The sequence below is a fragment of the Molossus molossus genome, unplaced genomic scaffold, assembly GCF_014108415.1.
Source record: "Molossus molossus isolate mMolMol1 unplaced genomic scaffold, mMolMol1.p scaffold_m16_p_22, whole genome shotgun sequence".
NCBI lineage: Eukaryota > Metazoa > Chordata > Mammalia > Chiroptera > Molossidae > Molossus > Molossus molossus.
The window spans coordinates 15,229,213-15,250,757 of record NW_023425358.1 but is presented as its reverse complement, the minus strand read 5'-3'; the positions used below and the strand labels follow the sequence as shown (position 1 = coordinate 15,250,757).

At 47.9% G+C, this 21,545-nt stretch overlaps 1 protein-coding gene across 1 annotated transcript in view; it reads right to left on the bottom strand.

Annotated features, from left to right (window-relative positions):
* Nucleotides 1–21,545, bottom strand: part of GNB1L (G protein subunit beta 1 like) — a 61,538-nt gene that overhangs the window by 28,877 nt on the left and 11,116 nt on the right. The window contains exons 2-3 of the mRNA XM_036276929.1: nucleotides 4,972–5,105; nucleotides 4,423–4,548 (exon numbers count right to left, since the gene is read on the bottom strand). Coding sequence (XP_036132822.1) covers nucleotides 4,423–4,548; nucleotides 4,972–5,084 — 239 coding nt within the window. The 5' untranslated portion in view covers nucleotides 5,085–5,105. The remainder of the gene's footprint in view (nucleotides 1–4,422; nucleotides 4,549–4,971; nucleotides 5,106–21,545) is intronic.

The following is a 21,545-nucleotide window of genomic DNA, read 5'->3' as shown; positions in this document are numbered from 1 at the left end:
CTAGTCGAGGGCACATGCCTGGGTTGCAGGCTCAATCCCTGGTAGGGGTTGTGCCGGAGGCAGCTGATCTCTCTCTCTCTCTCTTTCTCTCAAAATCAATATAAAATCTTCAAGTAAAGAAGCCCAGGGAAGGCGAGATGAACCTGTAGTTTTGGATTCAAATCAGAGATGCTAGTATTAGTGCATGTTTATCCCAAATCATATACAGATAGGCAGACAGAGAAGTGCACACGGACTGCCCGAGAGGACTGAGAGGGAGCGATGCCCCAGCAGTGCCGAGTGTGCCTAGTGCCCGCGTCTGCTTTCTTACCCTTTCTCCAAAGACAGAAACCAGGTTTCCGGAGAAGCGGCTGGAGTGGGGGGAAAGCCAAGATGAGTTCTGAGCATCTTGTAGCCAGAAGTAAGAAATACCTTACAAATAAAATAAAGGATGGGGACACATCCAAAGGACCTGGCTGCCAAACTTAGAACAATCTGAGCAATAAAGTAAATAACAGTAGTGTGAGATTATAATTGAAGAATAAACCAAATTTCCATGAGCCCAGACTCATGAGGCAACACACAAATAAACAGAGAAGAAGAGATAAACTTACCTTACAGAATCCCAATTAAGTAGAATTCTACCAAGAGTAGGAGCACAGTAGACAGAAAGCCCCCATGAGAACACCCTAGTAATAACTGTGGGGGCAGAGCCCACTGACGGATGCTACAATCAGTGGGCAAAACTTAAGGAGAAACAGGACATACGCATCACCTCAAAGTATCTCCCCAGAGGCTTATCACTCACTGTGGAGGCTTGAACATAACCACACATTCTTTGACCTGCCTTAATCCTTAATTCTTTGTCCCTTGAGGAAGGTCCTTGCTGGACATAGGGACTCATTTCCAAGGAGCCCAGTAAGCAGAGGGAAATGTCCCTGAAGGTAGGACATCTGCAGACACATGCTCCCCAGGTAACCAAGGTGACCTCACCAGAGATTACTCCTGTGGACGTCACAGACGCACAGACAATGGGATAAGAGCCTTGGCCTCTAGGTTTCCTCCCGAAAGCCCATCAACCCCTCTAATCCTGAGAAACCATGAGGCAAACTCCCCCTGAGGGGCCTTCTACATAACTACTGACAGTCCTTCTTCCCAAGGGTAGAGGTCAGGAAAAACAAGGGGAAAAGAAGCAAACATAGACAACAGAGGACTAAGGAGATGTGACAACTTGGTGGGTCCTGGCACAGAAAAGGACATTTGTGGGAGACCAACAGCCTGCACAAGGCCCAGTGTCTAGTCGCTGGTGCAGCCACAAGTGCTGTGACCAACCTGCCCTGTCACACGAGACACTTGGGCCCCCAGAACTTGGTGTTGCGCAGATTACTGCTTTCCCCAGGCTGAGCAACAACTCAGCCCCTATCCAAATCTCAACTCCATTTCGAAGACCCACCAAGCTGATGATGAATACCTGAACATCTGGAGGACTAAGAACCACATGGCCCCCCTAAGGACTGGGCTGACGCGGTGCTCTGCTGGACTATGAGGGAGACAGACGTGGCAGTGTTCTTGGCTCAGGACAGAGCAGAGACTAATGCAAGAGAGACATGCTCACACAAGGAGGACATCTGACTCACGGTCAAGATGGCAGTCATGCTGTAAGCAAAGGACTGGCCTGTTTTTAAGTAGCTTTTTATTTTGCATTTATTTCGAACTCACAGAACAGTTGTGAGAACAGTAGGAAGACCTCCCACAACTCCTTCACCCATCCCCTAATTGCTAACGCTATACACATTCATTCCTGGCCTGATGCCCATCACCCCAGATGCTCCTCACATGGGGACAGCCACACCCAGGAGCTCCTTGGCCCAGGTGGCAGTGTTGAGGTGGGGGGGCACACTGGCCACACTGGGATGAGCGCAGCCGGGGCTCCTGAGCAGTCATATGTGCGCAAACAGAAAGTTCTACCTGTGGGTATGGACCCACCCTGCTGACACCTGTGTGCCTGGTACCAAAAGGCCTAGCTGAGAGCCTACTTCCACTTTATCCACAGCAGGCCCAGTGACAACTCAGATCTCCACCTACCACAGAATATAAGTCATCTGGGTACACACACCCCGGGCACACCACACAGCACACCTGCACAGTGTGATGCGGCCACAGGCACCTCGGGGGGGTCTCACAGACAGGGCTGAGTGAAAAAAGATGCACAGGAAACTCTTCTGTATGACTCCATTTTTTTTTAAGTTAAGAAAAAAACCCAGACAAAACGAGTCCCCGCCTTTTGGAGATGCACATTTGGAAGGTCAACAAAGCAAGGCACGAGAGGCTGCCTGCCGGGGACAGGGCAGACGGGGCTGGCAGTGCTCTGCTTCCTGCTGGGAGTGCTTACACAGGTGTCCACTCTGTGACAGTACAACAGTCTGCAAACCTGTTCTATGCACTTTTCTGTGCGTCTGTTACACCTCACAATACAAAAGGCAGGAAACATACCCACCCAGGTGGCTGTCGCGAGCACAGGTGTGTCCTCGAGCCCATGGATGGGGCTGGGGGTGTCTGTGGAGCTGCCCTGGGTTTCCTGAAGCCCTGTGTACAGCCTGGCAAAGGCCCACTTTCTGTCCTCCAGACTCTCCTTGACATGAAAGCTCACTTTCCCCCCTCAAGAGCCACTTTGGAGAGACTTGGCTTCCAAACACAGCTGGGCGCACAGCCTCTAGTGCAACATAAACGCACCTGGGCATTCCAAGCACCTGCACAGTCTGCACTGCAGACCTTGCCTGCAGGCCCTGCCTGGAGTGGGGCCACTGCAGTGCCATCACGACCGGAAGGAAGGGTGCCATCCAAGATCCCTTCACAGATTATACCAGCAGCTTCCCACCCCGCAGCGCACTGGCCCAGATGTCTGTGAACTGAAGCCTCAGAGCAGGGTGTCAGGCACCCCAGCACTCATGGCCAGGGGTTGCCAGAGGACAGCCCAAGGTGCCTGGGCCCTGGAGGAACAGGAGGCCCAGAAGAGCCTACACCTCAAATTCTGCAGGAACATTTATAATCGGCAGCTCCTGATACAAGTCACTTAGTGGGGTATTCAGACATGACACCTATTCTATCATCAGGGAAAGACAGGAACTGTGAGGGCCCTGTGCACCAAGTGTGTGTGTGGGGGGAGGCATCTGGGTCAGCCTGGCAAGGGAGACAAGGCCCTGTGAGGGCTCTACAAGCACATACGTCCAGGCCAACAGCTTTCCAGGACACCTTTGGTCGCTCAGTCAACATTGAGTCACCTTCAGGGTGGCAGGAGCTGCATGAGTCTGGCACAGAAGTGCTTTGCAGACCAGTGGAGGCCCAGCAGGCCTCATCCTCTGGGGATCAGCTCCACAGTGCATACATAGATGTCGGTTCCAAGTCCAGGACAGAACAGGCCAGTCCTGGAGTTTGGGGCAGAGAGCATCCAGGAGAAGAGCACTTTGATTTGATGGATTCCTGAGCTGGGGCAGCAATCCCTGAATGGGGGCAGACGTCAGTATGACCACAGACAATGGCCAGCTGGCAGCCAGGCAGGTACCCGGCTCCTGCATACCATCCTGGCCCCTGTCTCTCCCCAAGGGAAGCAAGAAAGCCCCTTCCAACTTGCTGTCCCACCCACCTGCCCCTTCCTGTTGCCCCCTGGCCTACCAGGAGTCCCCAGCCTGTCGCCTCCACAGGGCCACATCGGCAGTGCCAGAACAGAACCGCTCCCGATGCTGCTGCCCAGCTTCCAGCCCCTCACAGCCCCTGTGACACTCACAGGCTGGGCCCGCCACAGCCTCGGCAAACGCACTCTCCTCCACCAGGAGGGCCAGGCTGCCACTGCCTGCTGACCCCTTGCTGGCCAGCCCTGAGTGCCACCGACAGTGCCCCTGGAGGCAGCGACACTGGATGGTGGAGTGTTTCTCTGACCAGCCTGGTGAGCTTTTAGGCTCAGGCTCTCTGTGCTGCCCTAGTGACCAGTCTTTGCCACCTTACAGGAAGGTGACTACACAGCCAGAGAGAAGGTCACCTGGCAGAGTGCTGTTATGACGCCGGGGCCCCAGGGCCTGCAGGAGGGAAGCTGAGGCTCCTCCAACAAGAAGCTTCGAGCTCAGCCTCAGGACCCCAGGCCCCGCACTGGGGAGCTGTAGCAGGCCAGGCAGGCTCTGCTCAGGCCACAGGCGGTGTGGGGCTATGGACGGAGGGGACTTATACATTCATTGGGCCCTTCTTAGTGAGCACCAGCTGGGTCAGCACCCAGCACGTCTTAGACGCACTGCCTCAGGATGGGCTGAGAGTGGAGGTCACACCCTGCACTGCTGTTGTGGGTGGGGCAGCCTGAGTGGCTAGGGGAGGCCTCGGGGATCTCAGCTGGAGAGCTCCTGGCCCCCCCTGAAGGCCACAACTTGGCTCCTTTGGGATGCCACAAAGACTCACCTGAGGAGCTGGTGTCCCTGGGGCAGTGTCTGCAGCCAGGTCACACACTGACCCCCGTGCCCGTCCAGGGTGGCGATCGCCCTCCGTGTTTGCAGGCTCCAGATGTGCACCAGCCCACTCAGGGACCTGTTCAGACAGCGCAGGCGCAGGGCCAGGAGGAGTGTCAGAGGGGGTGGACGTGCCCAGCACCCTCACAGGGCTGGCCTGGAGCTGCACCGCTGGTGGACCAGTGCTCCAGCTGCTTGCGCTTTTCGTCTAGGTGATGGCTGTAAACGTGAACTAGGTAAAGCGGTACATGCTCTTTCCCGGGGCTGCTTCTCAGCAGAGGGAGGGAGGGCTGCCGTCGACAGTGCAAACTGACAGAATGGGCGTGTGTCCCTGCCTCCCCCAAGGGGACGAGGATCAAGGGACAGCATGTTGAGTAGGCTCAAAAAGTGTGCCGGATAACAGGCAGCCTGACCCCCCATTCCAGCACCAGGCTCATTGCTAGCCCCCCCCAAACTTCACCCTGGGCTAGCCCCTGGGGACAGGTCAGCAGCAGCTACTCACCCTGAGAGGAGAAGTGGGTGCCCCTGCCCCTGGGCTCCTCCATAGAAATGCAATGCATGTACCGCCGACTGGGTGCCTCGGAGGACAAACTGGGGGTCTGGTGGGGCCGCCATACTGGGCAGGGATGCAGTTACCTGGGGACCGAGGGAGGGCATGCAAGTGACCCACCTGTCCTCCTTCTTCAGAAAGATAGCAAGAGGCCTCCCTAGATGCTGCCCACCCCCCTCTTCCATCTGCCTATTGGCCTCTGCATCCAAGTGTGATCAGCCTAGTCTCAACATGGGCACAGCAGGGCCCACACCCTCCTTCAGCCACACGTGCCCAGCACAGAGCCCTCCACTGGTCTCCAGGCATTCCAGTCCACCCACCAGCTACACAGGCTCCCTAGCTCCACTGGCCACTCCAGCACCGTCCCACGCAGGCTAGGGCAGGCCCTCTTCATCCGGGCTGGGCAGTGGTCATCCTGACTCAAGGCCTGGCTGAGTCCTGCCTTCTGTCCAGGCCTCACTTCAGTTTTTCCCTCAGGGAGCCCACCCCAAATAGCCCTCCCAGAAAATTCAGAGTGTGCGAGGGCCCTGGGTGCCCCAGAGTGAGCAGGACCAGAAGATGGAGAGAAAGCACTTCCTCACATGCGCTGCAGACACTGCCTGCTGGGTCCTGGGCCTGAACACCACGCTGCTCATTGTTGCTGCTGTCCTTCAAGGAGGCAGCTCCCTGCACTGTTGGGGAGGCAACAGTCTAGCGAGCTGCCCTAGGCTCCTGAGGCTCAGGCCTGCATGCTGCCCGGAGGGGCAGAGGATCCAGTGCAGCAGTGGGTGAGCAAGGGGCAGGGGACTGAACCACCTTGCCATTACCCAGGGTGCTATAGATGAGAGACCTTCCTCACATCACTGTTCCTGTGTTTAAGGCCTGTTGGGGCCCACCCACCCCAAAGGAGAATCTGCCTAGTGTCCTCACTGAGCATACCCCAATCACTCAATCCTGCAGAGTCCCTGGAAGCCTGTGTCCTCTCGTGCCACCTCAGTCCCACAGGCAGCGAGGGACTCAACAGTGCAGGGGTGGCTATTCTCAGCAGGTGGGTTTGTTGGAGGGGCAGAATCAAAAGTGACTTCCTCCAATAGTCAGGGGACTGTCTGCCCTCGGGCCCGGCTTGGGCTGAGGATACTAGGCTCTGAGATAGTTCCAACCCACCCACCTCCAGCCTGCACCCAGAGCAAGGAGGAGGCCAGGTACCCAACCACTATGGCAGCCACAGTCACCAGGGGAACCAGGGCAAGTAAGACAGGAAGGGTTCCTCCAGGAGGATAGGCTTGGCCAGGGGGTTGATGCCAGGGGCTGGAGGGGGTTCCAGCCCCAGCCTAAAGGTCCATGTAGGAGGGGCAGCAGGCTGAGGCGGGGCACATGCACAAGCAGCAAAGGCAGGAGAGGTGTAGGCACTAGCCCAGACACCACGTCAGCCGGGCTCTCAAACACCAAGCCCTGAATTTTCCCCATCTTTGGCTAAAGGCCAGCTGACTCTTCCCGAACACAAGAACGGCCTCCAGCAGGGAGCAAAGGGACCCAACCCCATACTGCAACCCCATGACTCACGTCCTCAGCCCTGGCATGGGAAAGGCAAACCACCTAGAGATGTTGCCTGGCCAGGGCTGCAAACCCTGCAGTGGCTACCCCTGGGCAGGCTGGTTTGGTGGACAAGTTCCAAGGAGCAGCTGTTGGGCCCTCAGAAGTTACTGCCTGCCTGTGCTGTGCCCACCCCGTCAGAACAGCTGGTTGGTGATGGGCACAGAGTTGCTGGGCCCCAGATTAGGAGAAACTCAAGAATGCAGACCCTATTGAAGCACCTCAACCCAGCAGAGAAGCCCCAGTTCAGGATGGGGGACACCCCACCACTTGTCCAAGCCACAGAGTCCAACAGGCCATCTTGGCAGGGCTCCCCCTGTGCAGTCCTGACACGCACACTTCCACAAGTCCAACCTCGGTCCACACGCACATGCGCTCACACACGCATACACACACATACCCATGCACACGCTTACAGGCACACACAGGCATGTGCATACATGCATGCACACACACACACACATGCAGTGCCTCCTGAAGGAAGGGTTCCTGCCTGGGGCCTGATAGGAGTTTCCAGACCCCACCAGCACAGGCTCACTCTGAGGTGATGAAATCAAGTTCTCCTCTATTGTTTTCCTAGAAGTACAGGGAACAAACTCGTCACGTTGTTACAACAACCAAAACGCTCAGGCCAAAATGATGCATCGGCAATTAAGGGCTCCATCATTTCAAGCAATTAAAATAAATGCTTTGTTTGAAAACTAATTAATTCTAGCTACATATTTTTCCCATGACAATATCCTATGATTACTTGATTTATGACATCTAATTATTCTTTATTAATCTAATTGAGAATAATCGCATTATCCTATCTCCCCTGGCACCAGCTGCCCGGAGTGGAGGCCGCAGCCCCTTGCGCAAGGCTGATGTGCGATATGGCCGACACCACCTCCTTTCCCTGTTCTATCACTTGTCTCTTCCTCCCGGAGGGCAAAGGAACATGAAACTTAATCCACTGCGCACAACTTCGTATTCTGCCTGCTCTTCAAAATGTCAAAGCGAGGCACATTCTTTTAAAAATTAAAAAGAAAGACAATCTGACACAATTTGCACAACTCTGACAGCCTTTCCAACTGATGCTACAAATGCCCCCCCAAAGCCCTGCAGGCCCTCAGCCCGCAGAAGTACAACGGCAGCGTCTCCTTGTGTCCCTCAGCAGCAACAGCCGGGCAGGGTTATCCCCAGGGGAAGGGACCCGAGACTGTCCCCAGGCATGGGGAGCAGTGGGCACTAAGGCCACATCCAGCACTCCCACTCCCACTAAGGTCACATGCCTTGGGCAGGCCCAGCAAGCATGGGGGTCCAAGGACACTCCCCATGGTGAAAGCAGCATGTACCCAAACAACTGGGTGCTGGAGGAAACCTGCCACAGCCCACAGGGGCTGCATCAGCAGACGGAACCATACAATTCAAGAGGCAGAGGAGGCAGGGCCAGAGGAGGGGCTGGTGCCCAGAGATCACAGGTCCCTATCTGACATTCTTGGGCTACGGTGGGGTTCACACCTCTGTGTACCCCACCGTCTGATCCACCAATAGGTTGAAGGACTGCCCTGGGCACCTACCCTACACCCAGTCATGGAGTCCTTTCCTTTTATTGCAATAGGACCACTGCTCCGTGAAGAAGCCTGGAAATCTAGAAAGAATACCAGAAGTGAGCCAACGCGGGGAAGCCACCACCCAGAGATGCTGGGCACTGCTCCAGCCCGCTGGATCCTGCCTCACTGACTGTGTGCGTGAGAGAGCAAGGACAGGCAGAATGGGACTCTGAAAGTAGCTCAAACAGGAACCCCACCCTGTATGAGCGGCAGACAAGGGCACAGAACCACCTCCAGCAGGCCCTCGGGGCCCCTGGGCATTCCATAGCCAGCACAGACTAGGGAGGCACCACTTTTCTAGCAGAATGAATGTCCTGATTAGCCCGTCCCCCAAAAAACAAATTAAAATGCTGATAACATTTAAAAAAACAAAATCTTCAATACATCAATAAGTTGACTTTCAAAAAGTCTGGAACTTTTAGAGGCCAAACACTAAGTAAAAGTCAAACCTAGTGAGATCTGTGGAGCCTGTAGCTGGCTCCTGCCCTGAAGGCATTTGCTGTACCAGTGACCTAGAGTTCCTGCTCTCAGGCCTCTGGGCCCATGAAACAAAACTCAGGGCCCTCCCAAGGTTGGTAATGTCAAAGGAACATCCCCATAGAGATGAGACCCCACAGGGCCATATGCTCAGTGTTAGACTGAACCAGAACTAACGCTGCATCCAGAGGTGCCAGATCAAAGAAAGCCCTCAGGTTTTCGGGCCCAATTCATACCACCTTGGGAGGTCCTCAAAACTTCAGTTTGTGAAGTCTCTCACAAGTTTCTCAGACCTCAGTGAATTCATAGATACAGCCCTACAAAATTCAGACTTATAGTCAAAACTCAGAAAAACAAACAAGGAGACATGGCACCATGAGTGAGAGCCATCAGAAACAACAGGAAGTAGAACTAGACCCCTAGAGCAAAGCATTCAGGTATATTTAAAATGAGAATGCTTAATTAAAGAAAAAGAGGGCACTAAGTAGAGAGCAAGAGACTATAAAAATCACCAATCAGATTTGAAAAAGGATTCAAACGGGTAAAAAGGTTGTTGGGAAACAGGTGATATGTCAAGGTATTACTCCAGTGATTATTTACTAATCACAAAAGGAAAAGATTCCTTTACAATGGAGACATCTGGCTGTCACCACCTTCACCATCTGATCAAAACTGGCACTGCCAATAGTAAACAAACTGACATGACTGATCGCCTGAGGTGATGCAAGAAACAAGGCGCCATCCTCGTGTATCTGTGTCAACAACGTTCAGGAAACAGGCAGACACATCCAGATTATGGGACTGGACAACTAGTTCAGACTTATCAAAAGGTAATGGTCAAGAAAAATAACAATAGCAAAAAGCAGGGCAACTCTTCTAAATTAAGACTTAGGAGGCATCACAAATAAATGCAGCGTGGAAACCTTGATTAGATCCTTGATCAAAATGGGGGAACCTACAGAGAAACTGTTTGGGACAACTGAGGAAATCTGAATATAGACTTCAGATAATAGGAATTATTGTTAATTTTCTTGGGAAGGTTAATGGTATTTTGTGTAAAAGAATGTCCTTATTCCTAGGCTACAGTATTTTTGAGGTAAAATGTCATGATATCTACAATGTGTTGCAAATGTTTCAGAAAGTTCTTTTTCTTTTTAAAAAAAATATATTTTATTGATTTTTTTTTTTCTTATCCTCACCCAAGCACATTTTTTCCATTTTTTGTTCAGATAGAGTGGGAGGGAGAGAGAGAAACATCAATGTGAAAGGGACACATCGAATGGCTGCCACCCGCATGACCCAACCAGGGCCGGGGACAAACTGCAACCAAGGTATGTGCCCTTAGTGGGAACCGAACCCGGGTCTCTCTGGACCACAGGCCGGCGCTCTAACAGCTGAGCCAAACTGGCCAGGGCTGTTTTATTGATTTTTTTTTTTTAGAGAGAAAGAGATAGAAACATCGATGTGAGAAAGAAACATCAATCGACTGTCTCCTGCATGTTCCCTACCAAGTATTGAGCCTACAACCGGGGCATGTGCCATAACCGGGAATCCAACCGAGACCGCTCAGTCCATGGGATGATGCTCAATCCACTGAGCCACATCTGCTGGACAGAAAAAATTTTCTTTATCTCTATCTACATACACGTATACAGGCAGAGAGGTAAAGCAAATGTGGAAAAATGCTAACAATTGTTAATCACTGGCAAAGTATACATAGGTATTTATTATATACTATACTTGCAACTTTTCTGTAGGTTTAAAAATATAAAAGCACACTAGAGGAGGGAGAGGAAGACAAACCCATACTGGACTCAGAATAGATAAAGAACACACACATCAATATCATAAAAAAGCAAACACGAAAAAGAAAAATAACCAAAAGACTTGAATAGATATTTCATAACAAACATAAGTGGCTAATAAACATATTAAAAGATGTTTAACCTAATTAATAACCTTAGAAATGCCTGTCAAAACCACAATGTGACATAATTAAACTTCTAACAAATTAGTAAAAAATTAAACAGTCTGTCAAATGTTGACCAAGATATGGGACAAGTGAAACCATCTACCATGCTAGAGGGAGCATAAACTGATACAATCTGGGACTATTTGGCACACCTTATGACTCAGCAACCCACTCTTAGATAAACACCCTAAAGGAATTCTCACACATGTACACAAAGAGAGTTGTACAAGAGTGTTCATAGCAGTATTGTGCATAATAATAAAGAAAACCAGAAACAACACAAATGATCATCATCTGCAGAATGGGATAAATTTGGTACATTCACACAATAGAATACTCTACAAAATTGAAAATAAATAAACTGTAATCTCACATGCATGAAGCTCAAAATCATAATTATAATCAAGGGACATTAAAGAAGTAAAAACTAGGGTATAAAATGACAATAACAAAAATAAGGCTATAGATGGGAGAAAATATTCACAAAAATGTATCTGATAAAGGACTCATACTCAATATAAAAGTCAATAAAAAACAAACCACTAAAGTGATTCCAAAAGGCTAAAATTAGAGATAGACAATTATATCAGGCAAACAGAAACAATAAGAAATACTGATATCAACAAAGGTGAATTCTAGCCCAAAGGCATTAGATTTGACAAAGCCAGACACTTTCTAACACTAAAAGCTGAAATTCACAACACTTATGACTATCCACACACCAAATAACAGAGATACTAGCTTTATAAAGCAAAATTACAGGAGATGTAAGGGGTCAGAAAAACTCACTAACCACTCTTAGTACTAGTCAGATCCAGTAGACAATAAGAAGTTAGGAGAGAGAAGGCTCAACAGGAAAGATTATGGATCTGTATGGAACTTTACACTCCGATAAGAAATAAGAAACTACACCTTCTTCTCAACTGCATATGAACATCTGTAAAAATTGATTCTATATTGGGTGTCACAAAGAAAACATCAGGCCCTGGCCGGTTTGGCTCAGCGGTTAGAGCATCGGCCTGCGGACCAGAGAGTCCCAGGTTCAGTTTCCGCTAAGGGCATGTACCGCAGTTGCAGTTTATCCCTGCTCCAGTTGGGGTCATGTGAGTGGCAACCAGTTGATGTGTCTCTCTCACATCAATGTTTCTGTTTCTCTCTCTCTCCCCCCCCACCCCCCTCCCTCCCGCTCTATCTGAAGATAAATGCAAAAAGTGTCCTTGGGTGAGGATAAAAAAAAGAAAACATCAGTGAGTTCCATAAATAAGAAATATAATAAGCAATATCCTATGACTATAGTGCAATTAAACCAGAAATTAACAAAATAAAAATCAGATCTTTGCAACTAAAATTTATTAAACGAATTTCAGATGAAAGGGGAAATGCTTAAACCACAAATTTTTAAAAAGACACTGTAAAACACTACAGAATTCAGGAGATATAATTAAAGATTTGATCAGAAGAAAAGTAGAGACCAATATCACTTATGAATATTGCAAAAAATTATGAGTAAAATATTAGAAAACAAAATACAATATCAAATTAAGAAAATAACATATGAGGACCAAGTGGAAATTATTCTGGGAATACAATTAGGTCATTAATGCCATACACTGTATTAATAGATCTATAGAGAAAAATCATATTATCATCTCCAATGATGCTGAAAATCCTTGGACAACATTCAATATCCATTTATTACCCAGTTAAACAAACAGTAAATGATGGGTTTCATAAAAATAATAAAATACACACACAAACCCTCCTTAGTTCTAAAACCAACACATTACTTTTTTTTTTTATCCTTACCCGAGGATATTTTGCATTTTTATTTTCAGATAGAGCAGGAGGGAGAGTGGGAGGAAGAGCGAGAAAGAAACATCGATGTGAGAGAGACATATCTACTGGTTGCCACCTGCATGACCCCAACTGGGGCCGGGGACAAACCACAACCGAGGTACGTACCTTTAGCGGGAATGGAACCCAGGACTCTCGGGTCCGCGGGCTGACGCTCCAATTGCTGAGCCAAACTGGCCAGGGCCAACACATTACTTTTTATTTATTTATTTAATTTATTTTTTTATCATCACCTGAGGACATTTTTCCATTTTTTGTTCAGATAGAGTGGGAGGGAGAGAGAGAAACATTGACGTGAAAGGGACACATTGAGTGGCTGCCACCCACACAACCCAACCAAGGCCAGGGACAAACTACAACCGAGGTACATGCCCTTAGCGGGAACCAAACCCGGGTCTCTCTGGACCACAGGCCGATGCTCTAACCGCTGAGCCAAACTGGCCAGGGCCCAACACATTACTCTTTAAAGAAATACTGGAGTTATTTCCACTAAGATGAGAACATCCACTGTCTACTATCAACATCATACTAGAGGTTTAAGCCAATGAAATTAACCAAGAAAAGTCCATTAGAGGTTTATAAATTGGAAAAGAAGAATTTAAACTATTTTCCAGATGATATGATGATATACATAAGGGCCCTAGATAATCAATGATAAGTTAGAGTCAAACATTAAAAAATTTCATATGGTAGAGGAAATAAAACAAAAAGGGTTCAGAAAGAACAAAGTTGGAGGTATCACACTACCTGATATCAAACTATACTATAAGGCTATAGTAATCAAAACAGCATGATACTAGCATAAAAACAGGCATATACATCAATGGAATCAAATAGAGAGCCCAGAAATAAATCCACACCTGTATGGTCAATTAATATATAACAAAGGAGGTAAGAATATAAAATGGGGTAAAGATAATCTATTCAATAAATGGTGTTGGAAAAATTGGACAGATAGATGCAAAAATTGACAGTAGGTATCCTTCTTACACCATATACAAGAATAAATTCAAAATGGATTAAAGACTTAAATATAAGGCTTCAAACCATAAAACTTGAAAAGAAAACATAGGCAGGAAAATCTCTGACATTTCTCTTAGCAACATTTTTTTCTGATATATATCTTCAGGCAAAGGAAACAAATGAAAAAATAAACAAGCCCTGGCCAGTTTGGCTCAGTGGTGCGTCGCCCTGCGGTCCAGAGAGACCTGGGTCGGTTCCCACTAAGGGCGTGTACCTCGTGTACCTTGGTTGCAGTTTGTCCCCGGCCCTGGTTGGGTTGTGCGGGAGGCAGCCACTCGATGTGTCCTCTTCACATCGATGTTTCTCTCTCTCTCCCTCCCACTCTATCTGAACAAAAAATGGAAAAATATCCTTGGGTGAGGATAAAAAAAAAAAAAATCAATAAACCACAAGTGTTAGCAAGGATGCGGAGAAAAGGGAACGCTGGTGCACTGTTGGTGAGAATGCAGATTGGTGCAGCCACTGTGGGAAGCAGTATGGTATTACCTCAAGAAATTAAAAATGGAACTGCAATTCCACTTCTGGGCATTTATCCAAAGAAACTCAAAACACTAATTTGAAAACATATATGCACTCCTATGTTCCTTGCAACGTTATTTACAATAGCCAAGATATGGAAGCTATCCAAGTACCCATCAAAAGACGAGTGGATAAAAAAACTGTGGTAGCCCTGGCTGGTTTGGCTCAGCAGTTAGAGTATCAGTCCACAGACCGAAGGGTCTTGAGTTCGATTCCCAGTCAAGGGCATGTATCTGGGTTGCAGGTCTGATCCCCAGCTCTCCTCAGGGTCGTGTGGGAGGCAGCTGATCAATGTGTCTCTCTCACATCAATGTTTCTCTCTCTCTCGCTCCTCTCTCCCTCCTTCCCTCCCTTCCACTCTAAAAAAATCAATAGAAAAATACCCTTAGGTGAGGATTAACAAAAACAACAAAAAAGCTATAGTATATATATAATGGAATATTACTCAGTCATAAAAAAGAATAAAATCTTGCCAGTTGAGACAGCAGGGATGGACCTGGAGAGTATTATGCTAAATGAAATAAGTCAGTCAGAGAAAGGCAAATACCACGTTTTTTCACTTATATGTAGAATCTAAAGAATAGCATAAACAGACAAGCTTGAAACACTCGTAAATGCAGAGAACTGACTGATGGTTGCCAGAGGAAAGCGGGGTCGGGGGACTGGGTGAAAAAGGTAAAGGGATTAAGAAGTACAAAATGGCAGTTATAAAATAGAGGGATGCAAAGTATAGCATTAGAAATATAGTCAATAATATTGTATTAAATATGTATGGTTAGGTGGGTACGTGAAATATCAGGGGGAATAATTTGTAAAGTATATGTTTGTCTAACCACGGTGCTGTACACCTGAAACTAATACAAAATAATATTACTATAAACTGTAATTGAAAAATAAATGAAATTACTTATTTTTTTAAAAGAGCTCAAGCTTCCACACACAAACAATAACCTGTTAAAAGAAAATCCCATTTATAATACCAACTAAGAAGATAAATACTTAACAATAAATTTTTAAACTTTTTCATGTCAAAAAAGATGAGAGTCTGGTACCTGTAAAAATATATAAAATCTTCAATATTAAGGAAGGAAAGACTAATAGCCAAATAGAAAAATGGGCTAAAGACATAAAAACATAAAATTCACAAAAAAGGATATGCAAATGGTCCTTAAATATATGAAGAGATGCTTGACCATGTTCATAAGGAAATGTAAATGAAACTACATTGAGAGGCTTCCGGTTCTGGGCAGGATGAAGTCAGCTCACTACAGCCTCTCTCTCTGATTGCTTGCAACTAAAAACTCTGGACAAGATGTAAAAAAAGCAATTACCTGAAAACTCTGAAATGTGAACAACAGCAGCCAGATTTTGGAAGTAAGCAAAAACTTGGAGAAGTGACCTGTATGTACTAGGAGAATTTCCCGTTTTTATTTTTATGTCTTAGGCATTGCTCTGAGGGTAGGCCCAGGTTGCATAGCTACAAGGCAGTATGGCTAGGACTTAGAGAGAAATCCCTAATTTCTATACAGAGAAAAAATCTAAAGAATGTGAGAGGTGCTGGGGAGGGTGGGGGGTGGGATCAGGAGGAGGGTGTCTGGGGTGGGGAGAAACATCTGTAACAAAAATAAATTTATTTTTTTGCAAAAAAAAAAAAAAAAAAGAATGTAAGAGGAAATCCCTGATGGTCAGTTGTTTTTTTTTTTTCTCTTCTCTCTTGGTGGTGTCCCAGAGATGGGCCCTAGAGAGGGAAAAGAAACTCTTTGGGAAACCCCTGTCTTTCTGATCCAAGTAACCAAGGGAAGGGGGCCCTGCAGGATGAAGTGTATGTGTTGGGGGGCGGGGGGGCAGTGTGCAGGGTTTGGGGAGAGAACTGTAAAGAGGGGAGATAAAAAGGTCCCTTAATTCTGTGAAGGAACCCACAAAAGTTCAAGGTTCATTCTTAAACTGGCACAGGCCCAAAGCAGCATCAGCTTTACCACGTGGACTAAGATTTAAACCACCACCCAAGTCTCAGGCAAACCCCCGAGTGGTTGATATGTGGGACAGACTCATAGCAGCATCTCAAAAGCTTTGAAAATTGAAATGAGATTAAAACCATAGCCCATGGAGGGCGAGACAGAACTTGTGATGCAAAGTTAACTGGGTTGATTACCTGCTAACACAAAACCCAACATTCTCCAAAGGATCCAACATAATACTCAATCCAGGATATGTCTAGGATACAAAACAAAAATTACCCAACGAGCCTGGCTGGTGTGGCTCACTTGGTTGAGCATCATCCCATGTACCAGGGTTGCTGGTTCAATTCCTGGTCAGGGCATGTGCCCAGGTTGCAGGCTTGACCCCCTGGGGGAGTGCAGGAGGCAGCCAATCAATATTTCTCTCTCCCCCTCTCCTTTCCTCTCTCTAAAATCAACTTAAAAAACAAAACATTAAAAAAAGAAACTAGAAGAGGAACAAAATAAGCCCAAATCAAGCCAAAGGGAGGAAATAAGTCTAGAGAGAAATGAAACAGGGAACAGTAATACCACAGAGAAAATCAACAAAACCAGAGATTGGTTCTTTAAAAAGATCAATAAAATGGTTAAATCTAGCTAGATTGACAACCAAAAAAAAGAGAGAAGAAACAAAGTATAATAAAGAAAGACGGGTTATCCACAAACACTAAAAGGATGATAAAGAAATACTATAAACAACTCAATGCACATAAGCTTAACAACTTAGATGAACTAGAATTGAAGACCACAGACCATTAAAATGGCTAGAAGAAAAAAAACAACAACTGACAAAACCAAGTGCTGGCTGGAATGTGGAGCAACTGGAATTCTCATACATTGTTGGTGAGAATACAAAATGATATAAGCATTCTGGAAAACAATGGGGCAGTTTCGTATAAAATGAAATACACATGTATCATATTGCCCAACAATCCTACCCCTATATATTTATTCTAGAGAAGTGAAAACTTATGAGCAAACAAAAGTATGTACCTGAATGCTTATAGCAGTTCTACTGCATTCACATTGCCCCAAATGGGAAATAACCCAAATGACATCCATGGGTGAAGCAGGGGTGGGGAATGTCCGGCCTGCAGGCCATATAAGGCCCGCAAAATCAATACCAGCTAACATCCCATGCCTCACCAAGTTAGCCTGACCAAATACAGCAGGCTAATTTTTTTTAATCCTCAACCAAAGATATTTTTCCATTTACCTTCAGATAGAGTGGGAGGGAGGAGAGAGAGAGAGAGAGAAAGAGAGAGAAACACTGACATGAGAGAGACACATCGACTGGTTGCCTCCTGCATGACCCCAACGAGGGCCAGGACCGAACCACAACTGAGGTAAGTGCCCTTGACTGGAATCGAACCCACAACTCTTTGGTCCATGGGCTGATGCTCTAACTGCTGAGTCAAACCAGCCAGGGCAGCAGGTTAATTTTTAAGTTGATAATTTTCTATGGCCCTCAAATGATGTTATAAATATCCAAATGGCCCTTGGCAGAAAAAAGGTTCCCTACCCGTGGGCAAATAAAACACTCTTGAGCAATAAAAAGGAACAAACTATTGATAAATGCAACAATGTGATGAATCTCCAGAGAATTATGGTGAGTAAAAGGCTATATACTATGTGAGCCTAGTTATATGGTATTCTGGAAAAGGCAAAACTAGGCAGAAAGCACAAATGGCTGGTTGTCAGGGGTCAGGGGGAGGGGCAGGGGCTGACTACCAAGGGGCAGCAGGGGGAGAGTTCTGAGGTAATGGAACAGTTTCTGTATCCGGACTGTGGCAATGCTGATGTGGGCAGGTGTTAAGACTCACTGTAAGAACATTTCACAATAATCATAACATATGAATAATAGATATTCATGAGTTCATACTTATGCAAAGACAGGAGAGTAGACAAATTTCCCACACAGAATTCCAAATAATGTATGTAGATGCTCCGCCTTCAAGGCAGCAGAGTAGAACACCCAGCCCTGATGAGGGGCTTCCCAAAGTGACTTTCTAAGAGCACAGTCTGGAAACAGGGAAAACAGTAGCTTTACAGTGGGGAAACCTGACAACCACTACCTCAGCCAGGGGACCACGGTTAACATCCATAGTGATGTCATGTTGACAGCATGTACCAGTGTTATGATGTCATGAGTTGGCACTTATCTCTGAGGTCTAGCTCCCAGAAACCCACAACCCCTGTCTAATCATGAGAAAAACATGCAACAAATCCCAGCTAGGGACAGTCTACAAAAGGTCTGACCAGTGCTCCTCAAAATTGTGAAGGCCATAAAGACAAGGGAAGTCTAAGAAACTGTGACGGTCCAGAGGAACTAAGGAGACAGGATGACTAAATACAATGTGGTGTCCTGGATAGGATCTTGGAACAGAAAAAGGACATTATGTAAAAACTCAAGAAATGGACTTGAATCAATAACAATGCCTCTATGTTGTTTCATTACCAAGACAATTGTACCATGCTAATATAAGATGTTAATAAAAGGGAACAGGGCTCAGACATGGGTCTGTGTACAAGGTAACACACTGATCTCTTGGCCATTTTCTGAGGGAAATATGTTGTACAATATTTTTGTGTTTTTTTCCTCATGCTATAGGTAATGGCATTTCATTTACCACTAATGTGTTACGAAAATCCAGTTTCCTGCTTTGATTCTTTCAGATTTAGAGCCAATTTCTAATTCTACTTAAGGAGACCTTAAAACAGATTTAATGCCAATTTTTAGGTGTTTCTCCCATTTAAAATAATTTACCATTCTATTTTTTAAAATATAAATAGATTTTAATTCATCAGTAGTGTCCCCAGCACAAGGTAGTCGGTATTCAGTTAAGCAAATTAGTGGGTGACCTTTACCATCATCATCATCGTTACTTCTAGAAATAGAGCAGCATGCCAGGGAAAGGAAGAACCCCATCTAACAACAGTGCTCTCCATCAGTCCGACCTACTCATTCTCTCTTTGAAGTAGCACAATCATTCCAGTGGGAAAATTCTGAATTGGTTGGTCCCCTGGACCAGCAGGAACGGAGGCCCACTCCTCTGTACCTCCCAGGCCTCAAATGGAACCTGAAAGACATTCTCTGAACAGGCTGGTCCTGAGTGAGGCCTCACTGCCCTCCCACCTTCCTGATTAGGACAGACCATAGCAAAGCCCAGAGTCCCAGAATGGGCCTCTGCATTCAGCCATGATGACCTTAGCTGGTGACATTCTCTGAGCTGACCCCTCAAAGCTCCATCACAGATGCAGCCAAAACACTGGGAAACTTTCCAGGGCTGCTGCTTCCCATCAGGAAATGGAGGTCTGACCACAGCACCCCACCATCTTTGAGATCTAGTAGAGTCTTCAGGTGCACATACAACACAGCTGTGACTCAGGACAGCCCTTCACCTCTCGGTCACTGAGACCCTTGGGGTCAGTGTCCTGTCTACAACATAGGCTAAGATGGGGGTGGGCAGCCCTATAAGTGACACCTGGGCCCCAAGGGGTGGTCCTACCATAAATCAGGTCCCCTACAGAGAGGCCAGACCTGCCCCTGAAGGCTATAGAAAAGCTGTGTCCAGATGAGGCAAGGGAAGGAACAGCCTGCTGGGATAAGCTCTGATCCCCTTACCTGCAGCTCACAGCCATATAAAGAACTGGACACACTCCCAGGCCAAGGAAACACCACACCGAAGGACCTGGGCAGGTGGGCGGGCCAGCCACGGCCCCAGCCTGCCTGAGCTTGGAGGTAGGTTTGCCCAGGGTAACTCAAACTTCACAAAGAAACCATTTCTGGAATGGGGCTCCGTTGGTGAGTTGAAGTCAAAGGCGCACTTCATAGCTCCTTTCCAAACCCCATGCATTGTCAGGGCCCTTGCCCCTTTGAAGCCTTGGTGAGTGATTGAAGCGTCTACTTTCTGAGGGGCAGATAGCACGGGCCGGTAATCTGACTCTAAGCCCCGGGATAAAGGTAGTTTGTTTCCTCTCAGCCCATCTGTCAACACCTCCTCAGTAATTAGCCCTAATTATTACCAAGGGCCAGCCTCCCATTCGGTTATTAAATCAGAAATAGTATCATGGCCGGGCATCTGTCAACACCCGGCTGGCGACCTTGGATTCATTGAATCCTCTGTCAGTATCCATGGCTTCAAAGATGCAGATCCTGGGGAGGGTTCCGGGATGCAGCCTGGCCAAACCTGCCCCAGAGGGAGGGAGGGAGGGAGACAGGGAAGGAGGGAGGAGGGAAGCTGGTGCCACAAGCAGCCCAGTCCTGCACACCTTGGGCCTCAGAGCTGGGTGGGGAGGTGGGAGCCCAGCATCGTCCCTGCATCCGCCTTCCCCTTGGCAGCAACTACACACCCCAACCACAGCTATTCCCAACTCCCCAGGTGACTGATATAACTGGGGGGGGGGGGGGGGGGTGATAGGCACACCCTCAACAGCGCTTTCTGTAGAGGATCTGAGACTGGCCCCAGGCCGGCCTGCCACATCTGTCTCCCAGGAGCAGCAGGCAGTGCCCTTGGCCTTGACTGATGGAGCTGGGCCTAAGACTGGGCAAGGTCCTGTTCTGTGAGTGCACAGGGAAAACACTGGAGCCCTGCTGCCAGAAGCTCCCTCGAGCCTGGGCACCCTTGCAGGGTAGGGCACCTCCCTATGAGCCAGTGACTCCCCTAAGCAGAACTCAGGGGACAGCCACAGATACAGGTTTCTGCGGTAGAGCCAACAGTGTCACACTACTGAAGGCCCTGGGGTTAGGACAGCCACCCACCTCTGTCCTTGGCCTGAAACCTCTCCTTCCATCCAAGAAAAGCGAGTCACTTGCTCCATAACTTAGACCTTCTGCTCATGCAAAGCTCAGCCATCACCTCTAGCAAACTAGATTGCCTCAGGCAGGAGCAGACACTGACCTCACCTCCCTGGGGGCAGTGTCCCAGGCCCCTCAGCTTGGGGCTGGCTTCCAGTGACTCCTATGAAGACTAAGGGGGTCTCCTGGCCTGCAGGCTTTGCCCCACAGTGCCTGGACATTCACCCCACCAGGTCTAAAAACACCCCTCTCCAGATGAACCCCACTACGTTTGGGGCAGAGGGTAACCAAGGTCAAGTTATAGCCAAGTCTCCCAGGACCAGGATCCTCTGCTGGAGTCAAGGCCCACACGGTGAGCCCAACAGCCAGCCCACCCCGGCCTGTTCTTCCCTGCCATGTCACAGCCAATGCACTGGCAGGGCCAGGCTGGGCTGGGGCAGCAGGAGTGAGCCTTCGGGAGATAAGGCACAGTGATGTCTAAAAGGCGTGGTGCTGTCTTACAGCCTCAAGGTTGGAGGTATGAGGTGTGAATGACCAGTCTCCTCACAGCCAGCAAGGGCCTCCCACAGCTGTGGGTGCTGAGGATGAAAGTCACAGACTTTTCCTCAGAACCAGGCTGAAAGGAAGGAAATGCCAGGGTGAGGGGCCGCTGGGCTACAGGGTAGGCAGGATGGGCGGGCAGGGCCTCTCCATGAACAGGCGCCTCAAGCTGCAGCTGA